The sequence below is a fragment of the Erythranthe guttata genome, chromosome 13 (assembly GCF_056151865.1).
Source record: "Erythranthe guttata isolate IM_541 chromosome 13, IM_541, whole genome shotgun sequence".
NCBI classification, from domain to species: domain Eukaryota; kingdom Viridiplantae; phylum Streptophyta; class Magnoliopsida; order Lamiales; family Phrymaceae; genus Erythranthe; species Erythranthe guttata.
The window spans coordinates 17,322,786-17,344,011 of record NC_142545.1 but is presented as its reverse complement, the minus strand read 5'-3'; the positions used below and the strand labels follow the sequence as shown (position 1 = coordinate 17,344,011).

At 38.4% G+C, this 21,226-nt stretch overlaps 7 protein-coding genes and 2 non-coding genes across 10 annotated transcripts; 6 read left to right on the top strand and 3 right to left on the bottom strand.

Annotated features, from left to right (window-relative positions):
* Positions 1-259: 259 nt before the first annotated feature.
* SCI1 (splicing regulatory glutamine/lysine-rich-like protein) lies at positions 260-1,848 on the top strand. Its single transcript, XM_012993697.2, has 4 exons — positions 260-421; positions 539-643; positions 906-964; positions 1,410-1,848. Exons 1-4 carry the CDS (start codon positions 364-366, stop codon positions 1,641-1,643), a joined length of 456 nt encoding a protein of 151 aa, XP_012849151.2. The 5' UTR covers positions 260-363; the 3' UTR covers positions 1,644-1,848.
* A 400-nt stretch (positions 1,849-2,248) lies between these two features.
* LOC105968982 (Tetratricopeptide repeat (TPR)-like superfamily protein) lies at positions 2,249-5,624 on the top strand. Its single transcript, XM_012993695.2, has one exon. The coding sequence runs from the start codon at positions 2,417-2,419 to the stop codon at positions 5,513-5,515; it is 3,099 nt and encodes a 1,032-aa protein (XP_012849149.2). The 5' UTR covers positions 2,249-2,416; the 3' UTR covers positions 5,516-5,624.
* A 136-nt stretch (positions 5,625-5,760) lies between these two features.
* Positions 5,761-5,834, bottom strand: TRNAT-AGU (transfer RNA threonine (anticodon AGU)). The gene has a single exon. It is a non-coding gene; the product is annotated as a tRNA-Thr (tRNA).
* A 254-nt stretch (positions 5,835-6,088) lies between these two features.
* LOC105969095 (proteasome subunit alpha type-2-A) lies at positions 6,089-9,105 on the bottom strand. Its single transcript, XM_012993831.2, has 11 exons — positions 9,033-9,105; positions 8,847-8,923; positions 8,503-8,567; positions 8,267-8,313; positions 8,100-8,175; positions 7,830-7,897; positions 7,297-7,366; positions 6,746-6,831; positions 6,559-6,621; positions 6,401-6,466; positions 6,089-6,292 (listed from the first exon to the last, which is right to left on the bottom strand). The coding sequence occupies exons 1-11, from the start codon at positions 9,071-9,073 to the stop codon at positions 6,244-6,246; spliced, it is 708 nt and encodes a 235-aa protein (XP_012849285.2). The 5' UTR covers positions 9,074-9,105; the 3' UTR covers positions 6,089-6,243.
* Positions 9,106-9,365: 260 nt separating this feature from the next.
* On the top strand, positions 9,366-11,778 carry LOC105969094 (pentatricopeptide repeat-containing protein At3g20730). Its single transcript, XM_012993830.2, has 2 exons — positions 9,366-10,265; positions 10,489-11,778. The coding sequence occupies exons 1-2, from the start codon at positions 9,512-9,514 to the stop codon at positions 11,544-11,546; spliced, it is 1,812 nt and encodes a 603-aa protein (XP_012849284.2). The 5' UTR covers positions 9,366-9,511; the 3' UTR covers positions 11,547-11,778.
* A 46-nt stretch (positions 11,779-11,824) lies between these two features.
* Positions 11,825-16,060, top strand: LOC105969139 (thiosulfate/3-mercaptopyruvate sulfurtransferase 1, mitochondrial). 2 transcript variants are annotated; one of them, XM_088811735.1, is made up of 12 exons: positions 11,825-11,946; positions 12,604-12,747; positions 13,122-13,181; positions 13,864-13,926; positions 14,206-14,330; positions 14,443-14,593; positions 14,708-14,767; positions 14,911-14,969; positions 15,167-15,248; positions 15,503-15,566; positions 15,648-15,715; positions 15,819-16,060. In XM_088811735.1, the coding sequence occupies exons 2-12, from the start codon at positions 12,634-12,636 to the stop codon at positions 15,900-15,902; spliced, it is 930 nt and encodes a 309-aa protein (XP_088667861.1). In that variant the 5' UTR covers positions 11,825-11,946; positions 12,604-12,633; the 3' UTR covers positions 15,903-16,060. The 2 variants fall into 2 exon arrangements, with proteins under 2 accessions (XP_088667861.1, XP_088667860.1); XM_088811734.1 differs by lacking the exon at positions 11,825-11,946 and adding an exon at positions 12,026-12,134.
* A 27-nt stretch (positions 16,061-16,087) lies between these two features.
* On the top strand, positions 16,088-16,353 carry LOC148766074 (RNase MRP). Its single transcript, XR_016029431.1, has one exon.
* Positions 16,354-16,927: 574 nt separating this feature from the next.
* On the bottom strand, positions 16,928-18,652 carry LOC105968779 (S-adenosyl-L-methionine-dependent methyltransferases superfamily protein). Its single transcript, XM_088811421.1, has 6 exons — positions 18,397-18,652; positions 18,223-18,286; positions 17,903-18,095; positions 17,683-17,756; positions 17,423-17,578; positions 16,928-17,303 (listed from the first exon to the last, which is right to left on the bottom strand). The coding sequence occupies exons 1-6, from the start codon at positions 18,650-18,652 to the stop codon at positions 17,180-17,182; spliced, it is 867 nt and encodes a 288-aa protein (XP_088667547.1). The 3' UTR covers positions 16,928-17,179.
* LOC105968778 (ATP-dependent zinc metalloprotease) lies at positions 18,558-21,224 on the top strand. The gene is made up of 8 exons (XM_012993443.2): positions 18,558-18,691; positions 18,792-19,257; positions 19,678-19,737; positions 19,847-20,095; positions 20,334-20,410; positions 20,539-20,615; positions 20,742-20,874; positions 20,976-21,224. The coding sequence occupies exons 2-8, from the start codon at positions 18,846-18,848 to the stop codon at positions 21,123-21,125; spliced, it is 1,158 nt and encodes a 385-aa protein (XP_012848897.2). The 5' UTR covers positions 18,558-18,691; positions 18,792-18,845; the 3' UTR covers positions 21,126-21,224.
* The last annotated feature ends 2 nt before the right edge of the window (positions 21,225-21,226 follow it).

The following is a 21,226-nucleotide window of genomic DNA, read 5'->3' as shown; positions in this document are numbered from 1 at the left end:
CATGTGTTGGTGAGTCAAATTCAGTTGTGAGAGATGGTAGATTTAGGACTTATAAGTAGATGAATGTTACGTGCGTGAAACCTGTTGGTACTACTTCCATTTGGATATTCTAAACAAATGACTGGACTGTGTAATGTAAAAAATCATTTAAAGAAAAACATAAATAACCGAGACGAAAGACACTTTTTATTTTCATAAATAGGGCCCGCTCCGATTTGGGCCTAAATACTGGGCCCAAACTATAATAGCACATTATTTTTTATTTTCATTTTTATTTTTCTCCGAGTAAAAATAAAAAAAGAGGGAAGAAATCAAGCAAAATTAGGTTAGGTTTGGGAGGGAAATCATCAATCAGCTGAAGCGATGGGCAAAGCCAAAGAAGATTACAAGCTGAAGAGATCTTCTCCTTCTTCCCCACAAGGTTTTCTTCCGTCATCGTGCTATTAACTTTCTGTATATATATATATATATATACATGATTATACTTATATATATATATATATATATGATTTTGCGTTTGTTTGATTGACTACACTAGATGAACAGAGGAGGATTAAAAAGCGTAAAAGTAAGGAAGACGACGATAAACACAAGTCCAAGAAGCACAAATCTCACAAAATTTCCAAGCGCCATTCAGATAAAGGTTCCGACTTTTTTGTTTGTTATTTTCGCTTTATTTATTTATTTATTTATTTTTATTTTTTTTGGTTTTTGCAATTTTAATTTATGGATTTTTTATTTGTACTAAATTCTATCACAGTTGGTCAGGAAAATTAGTTACTGTACTAAGAAGTGTAATAATTAATTGGGATATTCTGTTTACCAAACAAATTAAATTATTTTTCATTTTCATTACTTGTTATGGTGGCCTTGAAATTTTAACCGATTTTCATTGCTTGCTTCAGATAAGAAGTCGGGTGGGAAACGTAAAGACAAAAGCCGCAAGCATGATATTTCTTCAATTGTGAGTTTCTTGCTAAACTGTATATTGTTACGAAAAGTGTATGTACATGTCATCCGAGTGATGAATTGATTAAAATTCAATCTAAATCACATGCCCGTGTTTTCTCATTAATTTAGCATGTGCTAAATGTGTCTTTCTCACTTTCTACTTGTTATATTCGATGGTTCGATATATCTTCTTGTGCACTGCATTGCATCACAATTTTTTATGCTTGCCCTGATTATTGTTAAGTAGTTCATTATTCATGATTTATGTTGATAGAATGTAAACCTCTCTAAACATAGTCGTTTGGATATTATTATACCTCTATGATAATTTATGGAATGTTTCCGTTAGTGGATGTCACGAATCTCGTACTATCTCGAGGTTCTTTTGGTATTGATTTGTTTTTAACTTTTAAGTATCCGTAAGCTCTAATAGTATCCGTTTTTTTCTTACATCACAGAAACTAAACTTCAAAGAATTGTCCGATGATGATTACTTCTCCAAGAACAACGAATTTGCCAAGTGGCTTAAAGAAGAGAGAAAAACGTTTTTCTCCGATCTATCTTCTGAGTCTGCACGGGGTTTGTTTTCGGAATTTGTGGAGGAATGGAATAACCAAGAACTCGAACCCCAATACTACGAGGGTGTTACAACTGCACCACGGACATCGCACAAGTGGAACATCAAAAAGTAGCGTACGCATGATTTTAGCTGCCTTCTACGTAGTTAGGTTAGTATGTTAGGGTCTTTACTATGTAATTGCGGTTTTCAGACAATACAGAGGTATCGACTAATGTGCTGTAAAACGAGAAGGAAAAAAGGAGAGCCATCCAAACATTTTGTATCATCTTTTGTACATTATGTAATGCAAGTTGTCATGATTGATTTATTTCTTGCAATATTGTTGAAATATTTTTCTGGTTAGTCTGGAAATATAAGGATGTTACGAGGCTTGACCGAACGGGCCGACCCGTGCCTGTTTTAGAGATTGTACCAAACTACTCGATTCGAGATCGATTGTTAGAAGCACGACTTATTAACATAATGAATCAAATTTGAACATAAATTTTCATTTTATAAGTTATGAAATTTTGCTCAGAGTCCGATATAAAATACGTACACAAAAAAAATCAAGCTTACTCGATTAAAGCTCAGACGACCTCGACTCGATTGCTTAGCAAATCATTTTCAAAGAAAACTTCTAAATCAGTCAAATTTCGACGAACAATCTTGAATAACCAATATGTTCGACTCAACTCGATTCGTTTATACATATAGTTCATTTATGTACTTTTGGGGCTACGTGGGCTCAATGCATTTTTTTAATACTTTTCTATAACTATTTAGAATAATGAAATAAATTATAAATTAATTAGAAGTAAGTAACTGTATTGTTATATCCGATAATTTATCTATCTTAAATTCTCAATGCATCACTGAGTTCTTAATCTCTAAAAATAAAATTTTATGCGGGCTAGGCATAGCAAGAAAAAGCTCTCAGCTTTTAAGTTTGAGTCAGCATTCAAATTATCGACCACCGCTTTGTCAAATTCATCTTTCACCCAATGCGCGAAAGAACCCAAGAACCGTATTGTTCAATGCATTATAAACAATCCCCACCCAGAAATTTCTGGGTTTTTTCAGAAAGGATTCTCGCAGATCACCAAACAATTTGCGGGGAAAGCGCTGCATGCTGTGTACGTAAAGGGATGGACTCACTTGAGCATATTCCACACAAACACATTGATGAACATGTACTCGAGATTTGGGAACATTGAGTGTGCCAGAAAGGTGTTTGATAGAATGCCCGAGAGAAATGAAGCTTCTTGGAATAACATGATTTCTGCATATGTGAAATTGGGGTTTCACGTAGATGCTTGCGGTCTGTTTCTTCAGATGTGGGATCGGGGATTCGAACTAAATGGGTACAACGTTCCGAGCTTATTAACGGCATTTAGTAGGTCTGGTAGCATGTTTCTTGAAGGACTTCAAATTCATAGCTTAGTTTTGAAGAATGGTTTGGTAAACAATGTTTTTGTGGGCACTTCTCTTTTGCATTTCTATGGCGGTTATGGACTTATTTCTGATGCCCGGATGCTCTTCGAAGAGTTGCCTGATAGAAATGTGGTTTCTTGGACCTCTTTGATGGTTAACTATGCGGATAGTGGATTATTCCACGAGGTTATTAATTTATACCGGAAAATGCGGCTCGAAGGGGTGAGTTGTAATCAAAATACCTTTACTACGGTTATTAGTTCTTGTGGGGCTCTAGATGATGAATATTTGGTTAATCAAGTGCTTGGTCATGTTGTTAAATCAGGACTTCAAACAGACATCTCTGTTGCAAATTCTCTTATATCGATCTTCGGCAGTTACAGCAAGGTGGAAGTTGCCAGTTATATATTCAATAACATGGACGAACACGACACTATATCGTGGAACTCCATACTCTCGGCCTTTGCTCATAATTGTCTCTCCGAAGAGTCGCTTCGATATTTTCATTTAATGCGTCTTAATCACGGAGAAGTAGATGAGAACACGCTTTCCATAATGCTTTCCGCCTGCCATTCCGTGGAAAATTTGAAGTGGGGTCGAGGAATTCACGGTTTGCTGTTGAGGCTGGGATTGGAGTTGGACATCTGCATATCCAACACTCTCCTCACTATGTATTTCGAGACGGCAAAATACGAAGACGCAGAAAAGCTGTTTGACGGTATGCCACAGAAGGATTTGATCTCTTGGAATTCCATGATGGCAGGGTATGTTTCGGGGGGCAAGTGCTCGGATGCCCTAAGGGTGTTGCAAGAACTCCTCCGAATGCAGAACTTAACGAATTTCGTTACTTTTGCCAGCGCACTGTCAGCCTGTGCGAACGCTGAATCTCTGTCTGAAGGTATAATCGTGCACGCACTTGCAATTACATCTGGTCTTCACGAGAATATGGTAGTCGGGAATGCACTAGTTACCATGTATGGGAAGTGTGGCATGACACAAGAATCCGATAAGGTATTCAAGCACATGTCTGAAAAGGAGTTGGTTACATGGAACGCCCTCATTGGTGGTTATGCAGATAACAAAGAAGTTGATGAGGTAATCAAAACTTTCAAGTCGATGCGGGAAAAGGGTATTTCACCAAATCACATAACTCTCATACACATTCTTGGATCGTGTAACAATCCACACAATCTTCTAAATCACGGAATGCCCTTACACGGTCATATACTAATCACAGGATGCGAATCGGATGAATACGTGAGAAACTCTCTTATCTCGATGTACGCAAACTGCGGTGACCTTGATTCAAGCACCTCTATATTTTGCGCGTTGGTCCACAAAACAGCCGCGACTTGGAATGCAATGGTTGCTGCAAGGTCTCACCATGGTCAATGGGAAGAGGCTTTGAAACTTCTGGTTGAAATGCAACGGGCTGAAGTGGGTTTCGATCAGTTTAGTCTCTCCGAAGCACTTTCCGCTTCGGCAAACTTAGCTATATTGGAGGATGGACAGCATCTACACGGTTTAGCCATCAAACTCGGTTTTGATAGCTATCATTTTGTCACAAACTCTACGATGGATATGTATGGGAAGTGCGGTGAACTCGATCATCTCTTGAAACTGCTTCCGGATCCGAAAACCCGATCCAGATTATCTTGGAATATTTTAATATCCGCGTTTGCTAGGCACGGGAGCTTCCAGAAGTCCCGAGAAACCTTCCACAAAATGGTGGCGCATGGCACAAAACCGGACCACGTCACCTTCGTGTCGCTCCTATCCTCGTGCAGCCATGGCGGTCTAGTACAAGAGGGCGTCGATTATTTCGCTTCGATGAGTGCCGATTTTGGGGTCACACCTGCAATAGAGCATTGTGTCTGCATGGTTGATCTGTTCGGACGATCGGGAAGACTTAGAGAAGCCGAAGAATTCATCAAGAAAATGCCGGTCCCACCTAACGACTTCATCTGGCGAACTCTATTATCAGCATGCAAAACACATGGCCAGTTAGAATTGGGCAAAAAAGCTGCGGAAAATCTTCTCCTAGCAAATCCATCCGACGACTCTGCTTATGTACTTTACTCGAACGTATGCGCAACTTCGGGAAGGTGGCAAGAAGTACTGGGGCTGAGAGTGACGATGGAAGCCGAAAACGTGAGGAAGAAGCCCGCTTACAGTTGGCTTAACGTGGGGAACAAGATAAGCACGTTCGGTGCAGGAGATGGGTCCCACGTGGAGTGGGAGAAGATACACGAGAAGTTGATGGAGTTGAGGAGGGAGATTAAGGAGGCGGGGTATGTGGCGGATACCAAGTGCGCTTTGCATGATACCGATGAAGAACAGAAGGAGGATAACTTGTGGGGGCATAGTGAGAGGCTTGCACTTGCGTATGGGTTGATTAGTACGAGGGAAGGTTCGACTCTGAGGATTTTCAAGAATCTGAGGGTATGCGGGGATTGTCACTCGGTTTACAAGATTGTGAGCCGTGTGGTGGGGAGGGAGATTGTGCTGAGAGATATGTATCGATTTCATCGGTTTAGCGGGGGCGAGTGTTCGTGTGGTGACTATTGGTAGTTGGGGGTAAACTGAGAGGGGTGAATGTATTATAGATTGTGTTATAGTTTCACTCTTCTTTGTGGTGTGCTGCTATTCAATGGCTTCAAAAGTCTGGTTAAACCGTTATTAGTGGGTTGGTTTTTTCCTTGTACCCACTACTCACTCATATTTCTTTCTCCTTAGCAGGAAGCCCAAATAAGAAAATTAAAAATAAAAGGAAGCCCAAATAAGAAAATTAAAAATAATTATAAAAACGAATTAGATGCTTTCATTGAGAGTTGAACTCAAGACCTCCCGCTTACTAAACGGGTGCTCTAACCAACTGAGCTATGAAAGCTTGTTGGTTGTTAGCGATGGATATTAATACATAATACGAGAACAAACGGTCATTATGTATTTCTGAGCTACTTAATATTCGTGGACCATTATTTAGGAAAAAAAGGCAAAATAATTGTTAGTGTTTAGAAATAAACAACAATTCAAATTTATTTAAACAAATGCGACATGTTTGTATCAAAATTTCAAAATCTAAAAACTTCAGTTCTTCTCTTAAACGCAGCATTGGAGAATATAATTTTGAGCGATAGGCAATGTTGAAAATTTTCTCTCTTTTCTTCTCAGAATAATAATATTTGTTAAAATTTACCCAAACAGGGATTAATGTTGGAACAAGATCAAAGTAATTGTAAAAAAAACAAAAACATAATCCCAGTTGATTAACAAAAGAAGTTAGTCTGTGAACTCAACTATTCCACTTCCTGTAAGTAATCCTCAATTTCAGATGGACTCAGAACTCTGCATTATTCAAAAGCAAAACACGATTATCAACTCGCTACGAAATTCTCTCAACAGTTAAAGTTTTATGATTAAAAAAAACATATCTGCTCAAAGATAAAGACTCACTTGAATATCTTGTCGTTGCCAATCACACCAATCTCGATGTTTTTGCTCGAAATCTGTCCTTCAAATCTGGAAATAAGAATGACCGAAATCACAGGTCATTTATAGAATATTTTTTTTAACGAAAAAAAGAAAAAGAAAAAAAGAAGCGAGGTGCTGACCCTTCTTTCAAAGTCAATATCGCTGTATGCACAGCATCGTCAAGTTCCATATCATCAGTGTACCTGCAACAAATTCAATAAATAAATTACTTAAACGCGATACTGAGCAACATCACATTCACAACAGTTAAATTAGCACTCGGTTAATTTAGATTAAACGAGCCCAGGAGCGCCAAGGAAAAATCACCTCTTTTCCAGAAATGTCTTAGCATTTGATACGTTCTTCCCCATGGCCGAAGCTTTCCAAGAGAAGTACGAGCCTGAAGGATCTACCTGTAGAGCAAATTAAGATTTAACAATTTTGAAAAATGTGGAGATTATCGGATTTGGTCAAAGACAACAAGCAATGGTTTATTAGACTCTCGTCTGTTGAGAATCATGCAATGTCTGATCACTAAATGAAGCAGTACATGTGATATAATAAAATCAGCAAGATTGAGGGAATAAATAAATACAGCAATGGGGGAAAATTAGATGGACAAAATAAGAAACATATATAATTAGAATAAGCAGAATATAACGAAATCCAACCCCTCGTCGGATAATGCCGGGTCACTTGGACTTTGAAAATTCACCAAAGAACTCATGACTTGGCCATATTTTACAAGAAACAGTGGATAAAGCTAGGGGTGTTCTTTCGGTACACCGTACCGAACTGTACCGGAATTTCGGTGCTGTGATTGCTAAAAAGAGCACAGAAAATGCAATCGTAGACAGAAGAAGAATTGATCAGAATACCTGATATAGCTGAGGACCCTTATCATCATATCCGGCAACCAAGAGTGATACACCAAATGGCCTTACGCCACTATACGAAAAGCCAACAAAAATTTAGAAAATCTATTCAAATTTCGAACATACTAGTCTAAAATAGGGAAACATATTTAAATCTAGTTTTTGAAGTGTTCGTATGCAAGAAATATATATATATATGTGCGTTTCAATGAGGATTTAAGGTAGTAGAATCTTTGTACATAAAGATTCACAAACAAAATTCCCTTAGCCCTTAGGAATTCAAAACAAGTTGTTTGATTTTTAGAGATATACTAAGCAAATGAAGATGTAACATAAAATAATATGTGCGGCAACTTGACAGCCCCTCGGGATGGTTTGGCAATAAAATAGTAAAAGCAGCAGAGATAGTAAAAACATATTACATGCAAATAAAAAAGACGTGAAAAAAAGATACATGACGTAAATTATTCAATTTATCACCTTACGGCTTCATTAGATAAGCAGCAGGAGAGAAATAATAAACTAGTAACACGTACCCCGACTGAGTGAATTCCTGCATAACAGTGGCGGTTTCCCTCACCAATTGAGTCACGGGAATTGGTTCCTGTAATTTTATTTTTGGACATATAACAGAGGATCGGCATAAGTTGTGTGATTAAAGATCGTAAGTACATGAAAATTATGTCCCTCAATTTAAACTGAAAATATTCAAAGGCAACTTTTTCAATAAGTAATAATTTTGTCGAGCAAGTTCTAATAGTGTCAGCACTGGAAAACAGAAACACGAGGGGTATGGATATGTATACTTTGTAAAGCCGATAGTATTGCTCAGCCTGTTTTCTACTTTTCCGAACCAAAACTCGAGAATCAGGGCCCATGCCACTGCACAAAGACAAAATTATTATCAGCCAAGCTATCGTATAAGATGTTATCACGTAAGAGCTCGAATAAAATCCACGTCAGTTGATATTACCTGTATACAACTCCAATATTTGGGGTCAAAGTTTGAATCTTTTGCATCTGCAAGAAGTAGATTAACTGTCAGAAACAGAGGACATCCACCAATATAAACAAATCGATATTTAAACAAAGAGAAACATATGACAATTATAAACCATATTAGCCCCCAAACGAACGAGAAACAATCACTTCCTTTAAAGCACGTGTCTAAAAAATAAAAATACACAAGTGCGACCACACAAAACTTACAGATGTTTCATCGACCAAAATCGATGGAAGCTTTTTCTCGGTAGCAATAACAACGCCATTAGCAGCTGCAACAACACCCCACAGAAAGCATTCTTAGATTTCTTGAGGGAAAAATAAGTTAGTTGTGAAGCAAAACGATAAATACTTATACTGCACAATTGTTTTCACGAACTGCTAATCGTTCACCTTCTGAATGAAGAACGTAATATTTCGACCTACTCCGATTACACCTCGAAATTATACTGATTTGACATACGAAACAAATTGCTTCTTCAAATTCAGCCGGAATGCCGATTTTTTTCAGCGACTGAAGCAAAAATTTGCAGAGAAACAGAGCAATTTACCTTTAATTCCTAAAGATGTCTGACCAGATCCAACTGCTGTGAGAGCATGTTCGATTTGAACAAGCTTCCCTGAAGGACTGATTTTCAAATAGCAAGTGTAAGCACGCGCCACAATTTCTGGTAATACGAATTAGGTTAAGATACTATACTACAGTTAAATAAACCTCTCTACGCTGATGAATTTACCTGAAAGTGGTGAGGGAGAAAGAGTACTGACTGTCACCCATTGATATCTCGACCAAACAAACTCTACAGCAAATCTTCAACTAAAATAAAATGTGATTAATTTATACAAGTACGTAAGCCCTAGAGAAGCCGAAACACGGTGATTTTTTATTTTAAAGAGCACACCTTTGGTTGCCTTTGAAGAGAATTGTCTGCACAGATTCACACAGTGATCAGTTAAAAAACTGATAGATCTTAGGAATTACAGAGGAATTTCTCAGAAGTGGTTTCTTGACGAAGAAGAAGGAGCTTGAACCCGTTTGAGTCAATTTTGACCCGTTTCCAGACCCGAGTCTCATGGGTGTACTGTCAAACTAAACCCAATAACCCATTTATCAAATGGCCCAAGCCCAAATGAGTTCGGATCCAATTTTAATTTTCATTTAGAGAGAATTTTGCATGCTAATTTAACAATTCATGCCAAGAACCGAAGCACAACGATGAAAACAACTACACGCAAGAGCAGTTCATCTCACCATCTTCATGGCGCTTCGCCGCTTCCATTGACACCATTGAATTTCTTAGTAGATTCGCTCTGCCATTCGAGAAAACTAGGAGAAGCCGTAAGGCTTATTGTATCCCGCACATTGGAGCCAGAACAGTATTCTGTTTACTCAAAGATTCTCCAGCTTTGCACCGACTTAAACTCAAGAAAATGCGGTCAGCTGGTTCATGGTCGGATAATTGCGGTTGGTTTTCCTACAAAAACGTGTTTGAACACCAGACTGATTATGTTTTACTCCAAATCGGGAGAAATAAGAACCGCGCGTAAGGTATTCGATAAAATGTCGGAGAGAAGTGTCGTCACTTGGACTGCTTTGATTTCTGGTTATTCTCATAACGCGGACTATGAAGAAGCTTTGAGGGCATTCTCGGCCATGCACGGTGAAGGCACGAGAGCTAACCAGTTCACCTATGGGAGTGCGTTGCGTGCGTGCACGCGCTTGTTGTGCTTGGAGCGTGGGAAGCAGATACAGGGGTGTTTGCAGAAGGGTAGATTTGTGGATAACTTGTTTGTCCAGAGTGCATTGGTTGATCTGCACTCAAAGTGCGGGAAAATGGAGGATGCTCGTTGTATTTTTCACTCCATGGAGACAAGGGACTCGGTCTGCTGGAATGCAATGATTGGAGGTTATGCTGCTCAGGGGCTGAGCGACGATGCGATTTTAGTCTTCCGTTCGATGCTCGGAGAAGGTACAACAACATATACGAAATTTGAAATTGGCCTCTCTTTCTTAATTTGTTGATAGCGGAACCAATTCTTGTTACTAGAGGGTAAATGTCAACGATTCTCTATGGCCTTGGTTAGCATTCTATAGGATGACTAAATTTGTTTTTCGTGACTAAATAGTTTTTTTTTCTTTTCTTTTTTTTTTAATTGTATCTGTTTTGTTTTGATTATACGAATATTATGTAGGCATACTTCCTGACAGCTTCAGCTTTGGAAGCATTCTGAGAGCCGTTGCTGGAAAAAAGGGGCTCGTGAAAGTCGATACTATTCATGGATATATTCTGCGATATGGTTTTGGATCACACAGTTTTTTAACCGGATCATTAATCGACGCCTACGTAAAATGTGGAAGCTTGGACAGTGCAAACGAGGTATACAACAACATGCAGAAGAAAGACGTAGTATCGATCACTGCACTGATCTCAGGGTATGCTTGTGAAGGTACGAACCACTCTAGAGCCCTTCAACTCTTCAACGAAGCACAAAAGAATACGGAAATCGATGGCATGTTACTATGTGCCATGCTAAACATATGCGCCAAAACATCGTCATTGAATCTTGGGAAACAATTACATGCTAATGCGGTTAAATACCAAAACCAGCACGATATTGCTATAGGCAATGCGCTGATCGACATGTACTCCAAATCGGGCGTAATCGGAGACGCTAAACGGGTTTTCGATGACATGGATAAGAAAAATATTATTTCGTGGACTTCGTTGATTACGGGGTACGGGAAAAACGGGTACGGCGACGAAGCAGTTGCTCTGTGTCTAGAGATGGAAGACGAAGGGCTGAAGCCAAACGGCGTGACACTTTTGTCTATTTTATTTGCTTGTAGCCATAACGGTTTGAGTACACGTGGATGGGAATGGTTTAGGAGTGTCGTTAGGAGAAACGATATTTTGCTAAGGGCAGAGCATTATTCGTGTTTGGTGGACGTTCTTGCGCGTGCGAATTGTTTGGAAGAAGCGTACGATTTGATACGTGGAAAGATACCTATGGATATTGATGCCTCGGGTTTGGGTGCAATGCTCGGGGCGTGCAGTGTACACGGGAATGTGAATTTGGGAGAAATTGTTGCGAGGCGGTTATTCGATTTGGAGCCTGGGAATGCGGTTAACTACGTGGTTTTATCGGGTATTTATTCTGCAGCTGGTTTGTGGAGAAATGCTAGAGAGACAAGGGCGTTGATGGAGAAGAACATCACTGCCAAATATCCTGGATACAGCTCATGCCAATAAAATTAAATCAATTATTAACAATCACCCGGTGTTAATAATCGGGCGTAGCATAGAATTTCCTGATTACGGATTGTACATAAAGAAAAATGTATTCTAATTTATTACTTTAAAAAAATAAATTGTAGGTATAGTTGAGTGTTGTACATTAAAATTCAATTTCACGTCTCATTGATTTTGTAATTTTAGTTCTATTTTTAATAATTTAAAAAAAAATCATTTCTTTTTAACAAAATGCAATTTTTTATTTATTTATTTTTGTTTTTTCAGGAGTTCACTTGACAAAATACTTTTATCAAACTTGAGTTGCAGTTACATTAACCATGGTTGCCCCTCTTTAATCTCTTTCCTTCCAGTCTTTTTGTGCTTCATTTCCTGAGAAAAATCCTTCGTATTTGCTTATGTAAGCTTTCTCTCTCTACATCACCGATTTTTGTCAATGGGTTTTCTCTCTTACTCACTCAAACCTGTCGTCTTCAATTTTTTTATTTTTTTTATTTTTAATTTTGTTTTTGGCCACTTTCAACTTCTACACAGTCGCTGCTGTAAAAGTTGCATCTTTGCTGTAGTAGATAGTTCACTAGGTTAAAGGTGATGTTCTCTTACAGTTTAACGAACTCATCTTACCATCAATTTGGGGGTTTTTATAAATTTTTATCTCTTACAAGGTTGGTATAAATTGCTTGTAGTGAGTTGAGTTTTAAATTGACTATTTTGAATCGTAAAAATTCTTCGAATCGATTTCGGATTAAGGATGCTTTTTTTTTTTTTTTGGCAATTTATTAAATCTTTATACATGGACATTATGAATACGAGAATTTATGATATTATTCCTAAGTTACCAGAATTTCGAGTTTGATTAACTTATACAGATATATTTGCTGTCATATAGTTCCGATTTCGAAGCTCTCGGTTTTTGTTAGTCAGAATCATGTGTATGTATGAACATTCGTTTGTTCTGTCGTTATTGTACATGGTTATATTACATGGGGCTGTTGATAAGTCAATTGCTCGATGAGTTTTTTGATTTGTTTATTTCTCTCTCTACCTTTGGTTGCAGAAGAGACAATTCCGCTCGTATTTCACTTACATGGATTCGGCAGTAGCATCACAAGCTTCATACTCAATGCAGTCTTTGTCGACTAACGAGCCTGTTGTTTCGGTTGATTGGCTCCATGCCAATCTCCAAGAACCGAATGTGAAGGTTTGCAGCTTTGATTGTACTGTTGAAAGTGATTTGAATCCTAGACACAACACGTTTCTTTCACAATCGAAAATTAGATTTGAAGTCGTAGCTCTATATAAATGGCGATAAAATATTTAAATTGCACACATAAATTTAAAATATTTTCATGGTGTCTTACCTACCCCACCCTTTGAAATTGGAGTTGACTCAGTTTGCAACACTCTTATCTCCATTTCCTTTTCTTCAATGCTATTGTTTTTTTTTTCTTTCGGGCACGAGTTCCCAGCTATGCTTTTGATGGTGTTGGAATAACTAAACTAATTTTACTTTAGTTGCTTACCTGATTGTGCCATAAACTAATATTTTATAACTTGGTGCTCATTTATTTGTAGGTGTTGGATGCATCGATGTACATGCCAGACGAACATAAAAATCCACTTCAGGAGTATCAGGTGCTGGCCTATATGTACATATGTAGTTTACTTTGCTTATTTTTCGCTTTCGAACATCACTTGCTTCACTATTTTTTTATACCTATAATAGCTCTACTTTTTAGCACTTTTACTCCAATCCAAGTTCCGACCGATTTTTTTTATTTTATTTTTGTTGATAAACTTATCTGTGTTTGACACTGCTGTTTTAGTGTTTAAATTCTTATCATAGTTTTAAGGGTAAATTACAAACACCCCCTGAGGTATGGTCAAATTACAAAAACACCCCTCTTGTTTGGATAATTACAACCACCCCCCTCAACTCTTCAAATTTAGTGGAATCTTCGAGATTATATGGAATATTATCACTTTTGTACCCGTTTTATCCCATTCAAACTCTACATTATGAAGCAAGATGATCATAATATGTGATTTTTAGCTTGTATATATCAGTTTGTGGTGCATCAGAAACTGTATTTTTAACACAAAACGAGTACAAACTAGAGCACATTTCACGGAATCTAGATGACTATGTTGAATTTGGCACCATAAAGGTGGAGGTCTAGGAAAAAATCATAGTTGAGGGGGGTAGATGTAATTATCCAAACAAGAGGGGTTTTTTTGTAATTTAACCATACCTCAGGGAGGTGTTTGTAATTTACCCTAGTTTTAAATTGAAAGTTGTCGTCGTCTTGTTTCACAGGTTGCACATATTCCTGGTGCTCAATTCTTTGATATTGATGGCATATCAGATCGAACCACTGATGTAAGATGCTCTCATTTTGATATATGATTTTATAATTAGTTTTATGTAGGTTTGTTTGGATAGTGCATATGTTGTATCTGGTTGTTCAACTAAGATAACCGTTTTTGCTTTTTTTTTTTTTTTTTTTTAGCTATGTTGATTTTCTTTATCAAGATATAACATCATTTGCAGCCAATAATCCACGTATGTTTAGGAGATTGATTGTTCGAATTTTTGCTCAGCACTTTAATACTTTAGTTGCATGTATCTGCATGTACCTGAATATAATGTTGCATATAGTTGCCGCATATGTTGCCATCAGAAGAAGCATTTGCTGTTGCCGTTTCTGCACTTGGCATCGACAATAAAGACAACATTGTCGTTTATGATGGGAAGGGAATTTTCAGTGCCGCCCGTGTTTGGTGGTGAGTTTTCATGTTTGAAAAGCGTGTGTTATTTTTACCCGAGGCATATTTGATTATCACAGTAAGATGAACTTCTAGTTTTTTTTTTTTAATTTTTTTTTTGAATAAACAGGATGTTTAAAGTGTTCGGGCATGACAGGATTTGGGTTTTGGATGGCGGCCTACCTAAATGGCTTGCCTTGGGCTTTAATGTCGAATCAACTAATGATGCCTTGAAAGTTAGTTTTGCCAGTGATGCAGTAGAAAAGGTGTACCAAGGGCATGTACGTAAATGTGTACATTTAGCTACACTTTCCTACATTTTGAATTTCAATGTTAATACGTATTCTTTTTTTCGTACATCCCTTAAACTGTGACGAAGTATTTGATGTCTGCAGGTTGGACCAATTACCTTCCAAACCAAATTTCATCCCCATTTAGTCTGGACAAGGGAGCAGGTACTGATAAGTCGAGCAATTGAAAATTACAATTTGACCTCGACATGATTAATATTGTATTTCTTTGGAATCGCACATACCAAATTGTCTGATAGTTTTTGTATGTCGGCATTTAGAGCTATAGGTTTCTTTTTGTTTTTCAGGTTCAGAAAAACATGGAGGAACAAACGCATCAGCATGTAGATGCTCGCTCGAAAGCTAGGTAGGTTATTCTTGAGATACTAATCCATCATCGAATCAATCAATCATTTTCACTGCAAAATTGTTACCGTAAGTCCGTAATACTTTTTTCTGAACAATATGAGTAGCTGTTTTCTTTAGTCTATATAATCCAGAAGATGGATCTTGCTGCGATAAAATATATATATTTATTCCGTTGTATATATTTTGTGGGGATAGATTTGATGGGATTGCACCGGAGCCACGTAAGGGAATAAGAAGCGGCCATATTGAAGGGAGCAAATGTCTTCCCTTTCCCCAGGTAAAAGTCTACCCTGCTACAAGACATATGTAATTGAAACTGATGACATCGTTGGAGTTCCGACCACGAGATTCGAATGCAAATCTTCGTAAGCAATTCCGACATTGAAAAAAACATTAATGGGGAAAAAAAATCGGTTTAGTTATCTGTCCGTTCATACCTCATGTATAATAAAATTATAGGTTATCAGTATCGAGATTTGAAATAATAAATTCCACTAGTACAATAAGTTGTTCGTTTGTTGATGGTTTCAGATGTTGGACGTCTCTCAGAATCTTTTACCCCCAGACGAGCTGAAGAAGAGATTTGCATACGAAGGTTTTGCAAAAAAAAAGATTCCCTACATCCCGGCATAATTCTTTACTCGATATTTCACACTCTATTTTTTTTTTCTTACAGGAATCTCATTGGAGAGCCCCATCGTATTGTCGTGCGGCACTGGTGTGACTGCATGTATACTGTCACTGGTAACAAGTGCTCGTTGATTAGTGATCGACTGTTCGTTATCATTTTCTTTAATTTATTTATTTTTTCTCGACAAAATTAAAGAAACTCGAATTTGTGTTTCAGGGCCTTCACCGACTAGGGAAGTACGGAGTTCCAGTATACGACGGGTCGTGGACTGAGTGGGTGGTGAAAAATTCAGATTCATAAATGATTAATGAATGCCTTTTTAATGGTAGTGTGCTTTGCTAGTTCATAATCACTTTGATGTAAAGAAAAGAAAAACAAGACGAGGGTATTTCAATTTTCAATTTTCTATATTGGTTGTCCCACATTGGAAATCTATAAGATTACTAGATGGTTTAAATGTGAGGCAGGGAGATGTATTGAACAATTAGCCACGAGATTGAAGTGAATGGGTTGTGGGTCCACAATTGGGTGGGCCCGGACTCAGGAAAGTCCCCGGGCCAACATTCCGTGGAGACACGGGCTCGGTAACGAGGCAAATCCTTGCATGGGGTGGTCCCTCCGCTCCGGCGGAAGGGCTGAGACACGTGTGGAGCTCTAGTTGGGCCGCCTTGCAGGACTTATTTGGCCAATTCATACAGTTATTCACTTGGTCTACTTGGACCAACTAAACGGGGCTTACAATCTCGTGGCATTCTTTTTATTTTTATTATTATTTTTTCTTTAATCCAAAATAAAATAAAATTCTATACCCTCATATTAAATTATTTATTTATGAATCATTTTGATCGATAATCATTAAAAACAACTTAAGTTGCGGCCACCTCATGTAAAATTACGAAAAAACCCCTCATGTTCGGGTGATTACAACTACTCCCAATTAGTTGTAATTTTACACGTCCAACTCGTTTTGGTGCCGAATTTAGTAAAATCTTCTACATTATTTGGAATATTATCCAGTTTGTACACATTTTATCTTATTCGAGATATACATTTTGAAACACGATGCTCATAAAGTCAGATTGTGGTGCATCAAAAATTGCATTTTGCACCAAACGACTACAAATTATAGAGCATTTCACGAAATTATGTTAAATTTAACACCATAAGGGTGGACGTGTAAGAATATTCATAATTGAGGGTCTGTTGTAATTATCCAAACATGAGGAGTCTTTTCATAATTTGACCTTACTTCAGGGTGACCGTAATTTACCCTTTAAAAGTAACCTTCTCAAATCAAATTGCTTAATATATTTTTTCGTCCAGGGTTAAACATTTGAAAAAAATATTGTCAGACTAATTCATTCAATATCTCAAATCCTTCTTCCGTCGAGATGCAACTCAATTTTGTTTTTGTTTTTCTTTAGTTTGAGATGGAAGAACTTCTAATTTCAGACAGTCTACAAAGTGACAAAACAACTTCCTACATCATGTTCATATGTTTTCTCGGCAGAAGCCGCCACTCAATATACATAGGAAATTAACAGTACAAACCTAAAAGATTAAAGCATCCATAGCTCTCATTTTCTAGATAATAGAACAAGTACCGGGGCCGAAGGCCGGTTCAACATTTGGAGTTTGCAGCATACCCAATTGTCGATAGGCAACTCGGCTGCAAACGACTGCACTTTCTCAAACTCCTCCCTGCAAGAATATAAAAACATCATAATTCTATTATTACTAACAAAAACCAAAAAAAAAAAAAAGAAAAAGACGACGCCGAACAGAAAACCACACACGTTGCAATATATAATGTTAGTTACCTTCCACCAGAATGGCCGATGTAGGCCAATACACTGATGAGACCTCCCGGTGCAACGATTCTCTTGGCAGCCTCTAGTGCAAGTAACGTCGTTTCTGATTCGGTTTTAATCTTTTTGTCACCTCCCGGAAGATAACCCAAATTGAACGCCACTAACCTAAACAAAAGAGACGAAAAATGCCGAGATGGAATGAGAGTTTCGTTTTCCCGAACATACAGGGTTTTCCAATTGAAATTTGAATACTGGGCTACGAATTGTACCTTACGGTATCACCTTTAGGAACAAGCTCTTCCATTTTAGTATGACACATGGCATAAAGTTCGACAAGTTCTCTCTGCATTACAACAAAAACGAATACTCGGTTAACGAAGGAACCGAGACAAGAAATACGTGTAGTCTTATTTGAGATGATTGATGAGTGTTGGAACAGTAACGATTATAGCTCAATCATCGATCTATTCTACACGGAAAAAATGTGACCTCGTGAGTACTGACTGATCGATCCAGCAAAGACGAAGTACTTTCAAGAGCATCCTTCTGAAGATCCATTGCATAAACACGGCCTCTGCGTGCATCGTCAGCAATCAATTTCAGCATAGCTAACGTGTCGTATCCATTTCCGCAAGTGGCGTCGATAACCAGGTCCCCTTTCCGGACGACATTCTTCCACACCCTAATACAAAACCAGTAATTACATTCAGTATAATCACTACTTGACATTACCAATTCAATGATCAATTGATCATAAATAATGATAATTACTGAAAATCTAATTGTTCAGTGAGTCAATAAATACCTACGCGTGAGCAACTTCGGTGGATTTCTTCTTGCCGAGTATGTATCCTGTCATCATCGCTTCTAACCCTAGAAAGTGGAAACAGTCTTTACATATAAGTTAATTGCAAAAATCCAAAGGGGAAGCGGGAAAATTGGAGCTTATATTCAAGCAAACGAACCAATAATCGGTGGCTAACCTGAAAAGGGGGATTCGGTGTGCTTGGTGGATGAATTGGAAGATGGAACTTCAAATTGGGAGGTAGCGAGGTCGGATTGAGCACCGGCATGGATCAAAATTGATGCCTTTCTCGAGAATGAACGTGAATTTGATGAAAACAACGGCGGCGGCGGCGGTGGTGCCGAGGAGAATAGTTTGAAGTTATTCCGTAATTTAGCGATTCTGTGGGCGAGTGAAACGTATGAATTTGGACACGCGCAGGTGTTGTAAGCCATGGTGAGTGGCGCATTTGGGAATTAGGTATTAAGTTGCAGGTAGAGGTGACATTTTATCCACGAAGCCCTTCCTTTTTTTTTTTTTGTTCTTTTTCTTTTTAAAGCCTTATCATCCAAAATTGAGCCCATTTATTTACAGGAAAACCATGGAATTTTAGTACAGATCGCGATTCAGCAGACGATCGGAACTCCAATGGCGAGATCAACACCTCCAAACTTCAAAGCACCCATCTTCTCACCTCCGTCGTCCACCTCACTTTCATTTACATACCTTACACCAGCACAATTTTCGCGCCGTAAAATCGACTGGCGCTCCGCCAGAACCAGAGCGATCAGAGAGTGGCAGGAGTACGAAGAAGCAGTCAAGGAGAAGGACCTCGCTCGTGCCCTTCGCTTCCTCAAAGACGTTCCGGTGGAATTCGGGAGTTCCTCCACTGAGTCGACTCGTTCTGTGTATGGCGAGTTGAGTTCGCTCGGACTGGAGAGGGATTGGGAGGTGTTGGACACGTGCTTGAACGCCGATGATTTGAGGCTTGTTGCGAACGCCTATGCTTTTCTCAAAGATCGAGGGTTCTTGCCCAATTTCGGAAAATACCGTAATATTGGTAAAATTATCTCCCTATTTTTATGAAATTAAATTTGCACGTTTGCTGGAACAAAGTGCAATTGAAAATTGGAACTCGACGAAATTCGGTGTTCTAGATAACATGCTACCGAACTTGCCTATAGTTGGTTTAACTTGTAGTAAAAATGCTGCGTCCGACTGTCCGAGTTTGCATTTTTGATTGTTAGTGTAGTGTTAGCTGTCATAAATCGAGCTTTATGGAGTACGTGTTGGTTAGTTAATTTGATCTAAGCTAGATTTCTAATAATTTAAGGCAAGCATATATATAAGGTCAGTCTTGGGATCATATTTTCTTCGGTTGTGCTTGCCACGTCATTTTATCCGGTTACTAAGTAGCAGCGAAACAATTCTGCAACTGCTACAACTGTTCCAAATAGTTTGAATAATTGTTTGTGTGCAGTTCTAGAGGGACCAAGAGAAGTTACCCCGACCGTATTGAAGTCTTCGACTGGTTTAGAAGGTATACATAAGTTCACGTCGACTAAATACTTTGATATATTTTTTTTTCAATAGATGTTCGAAATATTTAGTTTTGATTAATTTACCTTACAGTTGTGTTGCTGTTCCAGTCTCGAAGCTTTCTCCGAAAAAATGGGGAGTTTCCGGAAACTCTAGTCTCGTTTTGATCGGTCTGCTTGGTGGAGTGTCTGTTCTGCTAAATCAAGGAATAGATATCCGACCGAATCTTGCAGCAGTTCTTGGATTGTCGATGCTAGATGCTATTTTTCTCGGCGGCACATGTTTAGCTCTGATCTCTAGTTATTGGCCTCCGTATAAGCGTCGCATATTGGTTCACGAGGCTGGTCACCTTCTTGTAGGTAAGTTGTGCTATCAATATAGTTGTGATGCTATTTGCAATAGTATGATTCGTGCAAGCAATATATTATACAAGCATGCGTTATGGGGGCAAATAAGGGCCCACCTTTATTGAAAGTTTTTTCTTTCTACGTTTTTTTTTAATTTTATTTTTTAACATAAAGGGATATGTTACATTTGTGTAGATTTTGCATGCCGATTAGGTTTTTCCCAATAATGTAAGGTTGTGTGAATTTGCAGCTTACTTGATGGGTTGTCCAATTCGTGGTGTAATTTTAGACCCGATTGTTGCAATACAGATGGGCATTCAGGGCCAGGTATTTCTTTCCACTCTTGGTCTTTCTCTTTGACATTTTTCCCCATGTCGTGTGGTTGACTCAATCCTTCAAAGCTATTCGGCTTTTTTTCACTATAGTTTCAAAACTACCATTTCTGTACGGAACAGGCAGGAACACAATTTTGGGATGAAAAACTACAAAACGAGCTTGCGGAGGGCCGCGTAAGTGGTACCGCCTTCGACAGGTTGGTTATTATGCCCTATTTAGTCAAACCCTAAATCTTTAGATATTCGATTGGGATTTCGGTAGAATAATGTGAAGTTACGTACAACGTAGAATATTCTTATCTTTAATTGTTGAACATGTTCAGGTACTGCATGGTGCTCTTTGCTGGGATAGCAGCTGAAGCTCTTGTGTACGGAGAAGCTGAAGGCGGAGAAAACGACGAAAACCTATTCCGGAGCATCTCTGTGCTTCTAGAACCTCCACTTTCCGTTGTGCAGGTGTTCTTTTTAACATATAAAGTTATAAACTATCTCTGTGTAAAATGACCGTTTTAGCGCTCGAGTATTTGAACTTGACATTGAGTCTTACGTATTAATAGATGTCGAATCAAGCACGTTGGTCTGTGCTGCAATCGTACAATCTCCTGAAATGGCAGAAACACGCCCACAGGGCAGCTGTCAAAGCTTTGGAAAACGGGGGCAGTCTCAGTGTAGTCATAAGGAGAATCGAAGAAGCTATGGTTTCGTAATGAAACGAAATGCTGTGAATATGAATAGCACTTGTAATGAGAGTTGTTTGCTTTTGATGTAGAGAGATTTGTGCCATTGCATATTTTGCATGGGGATAAGT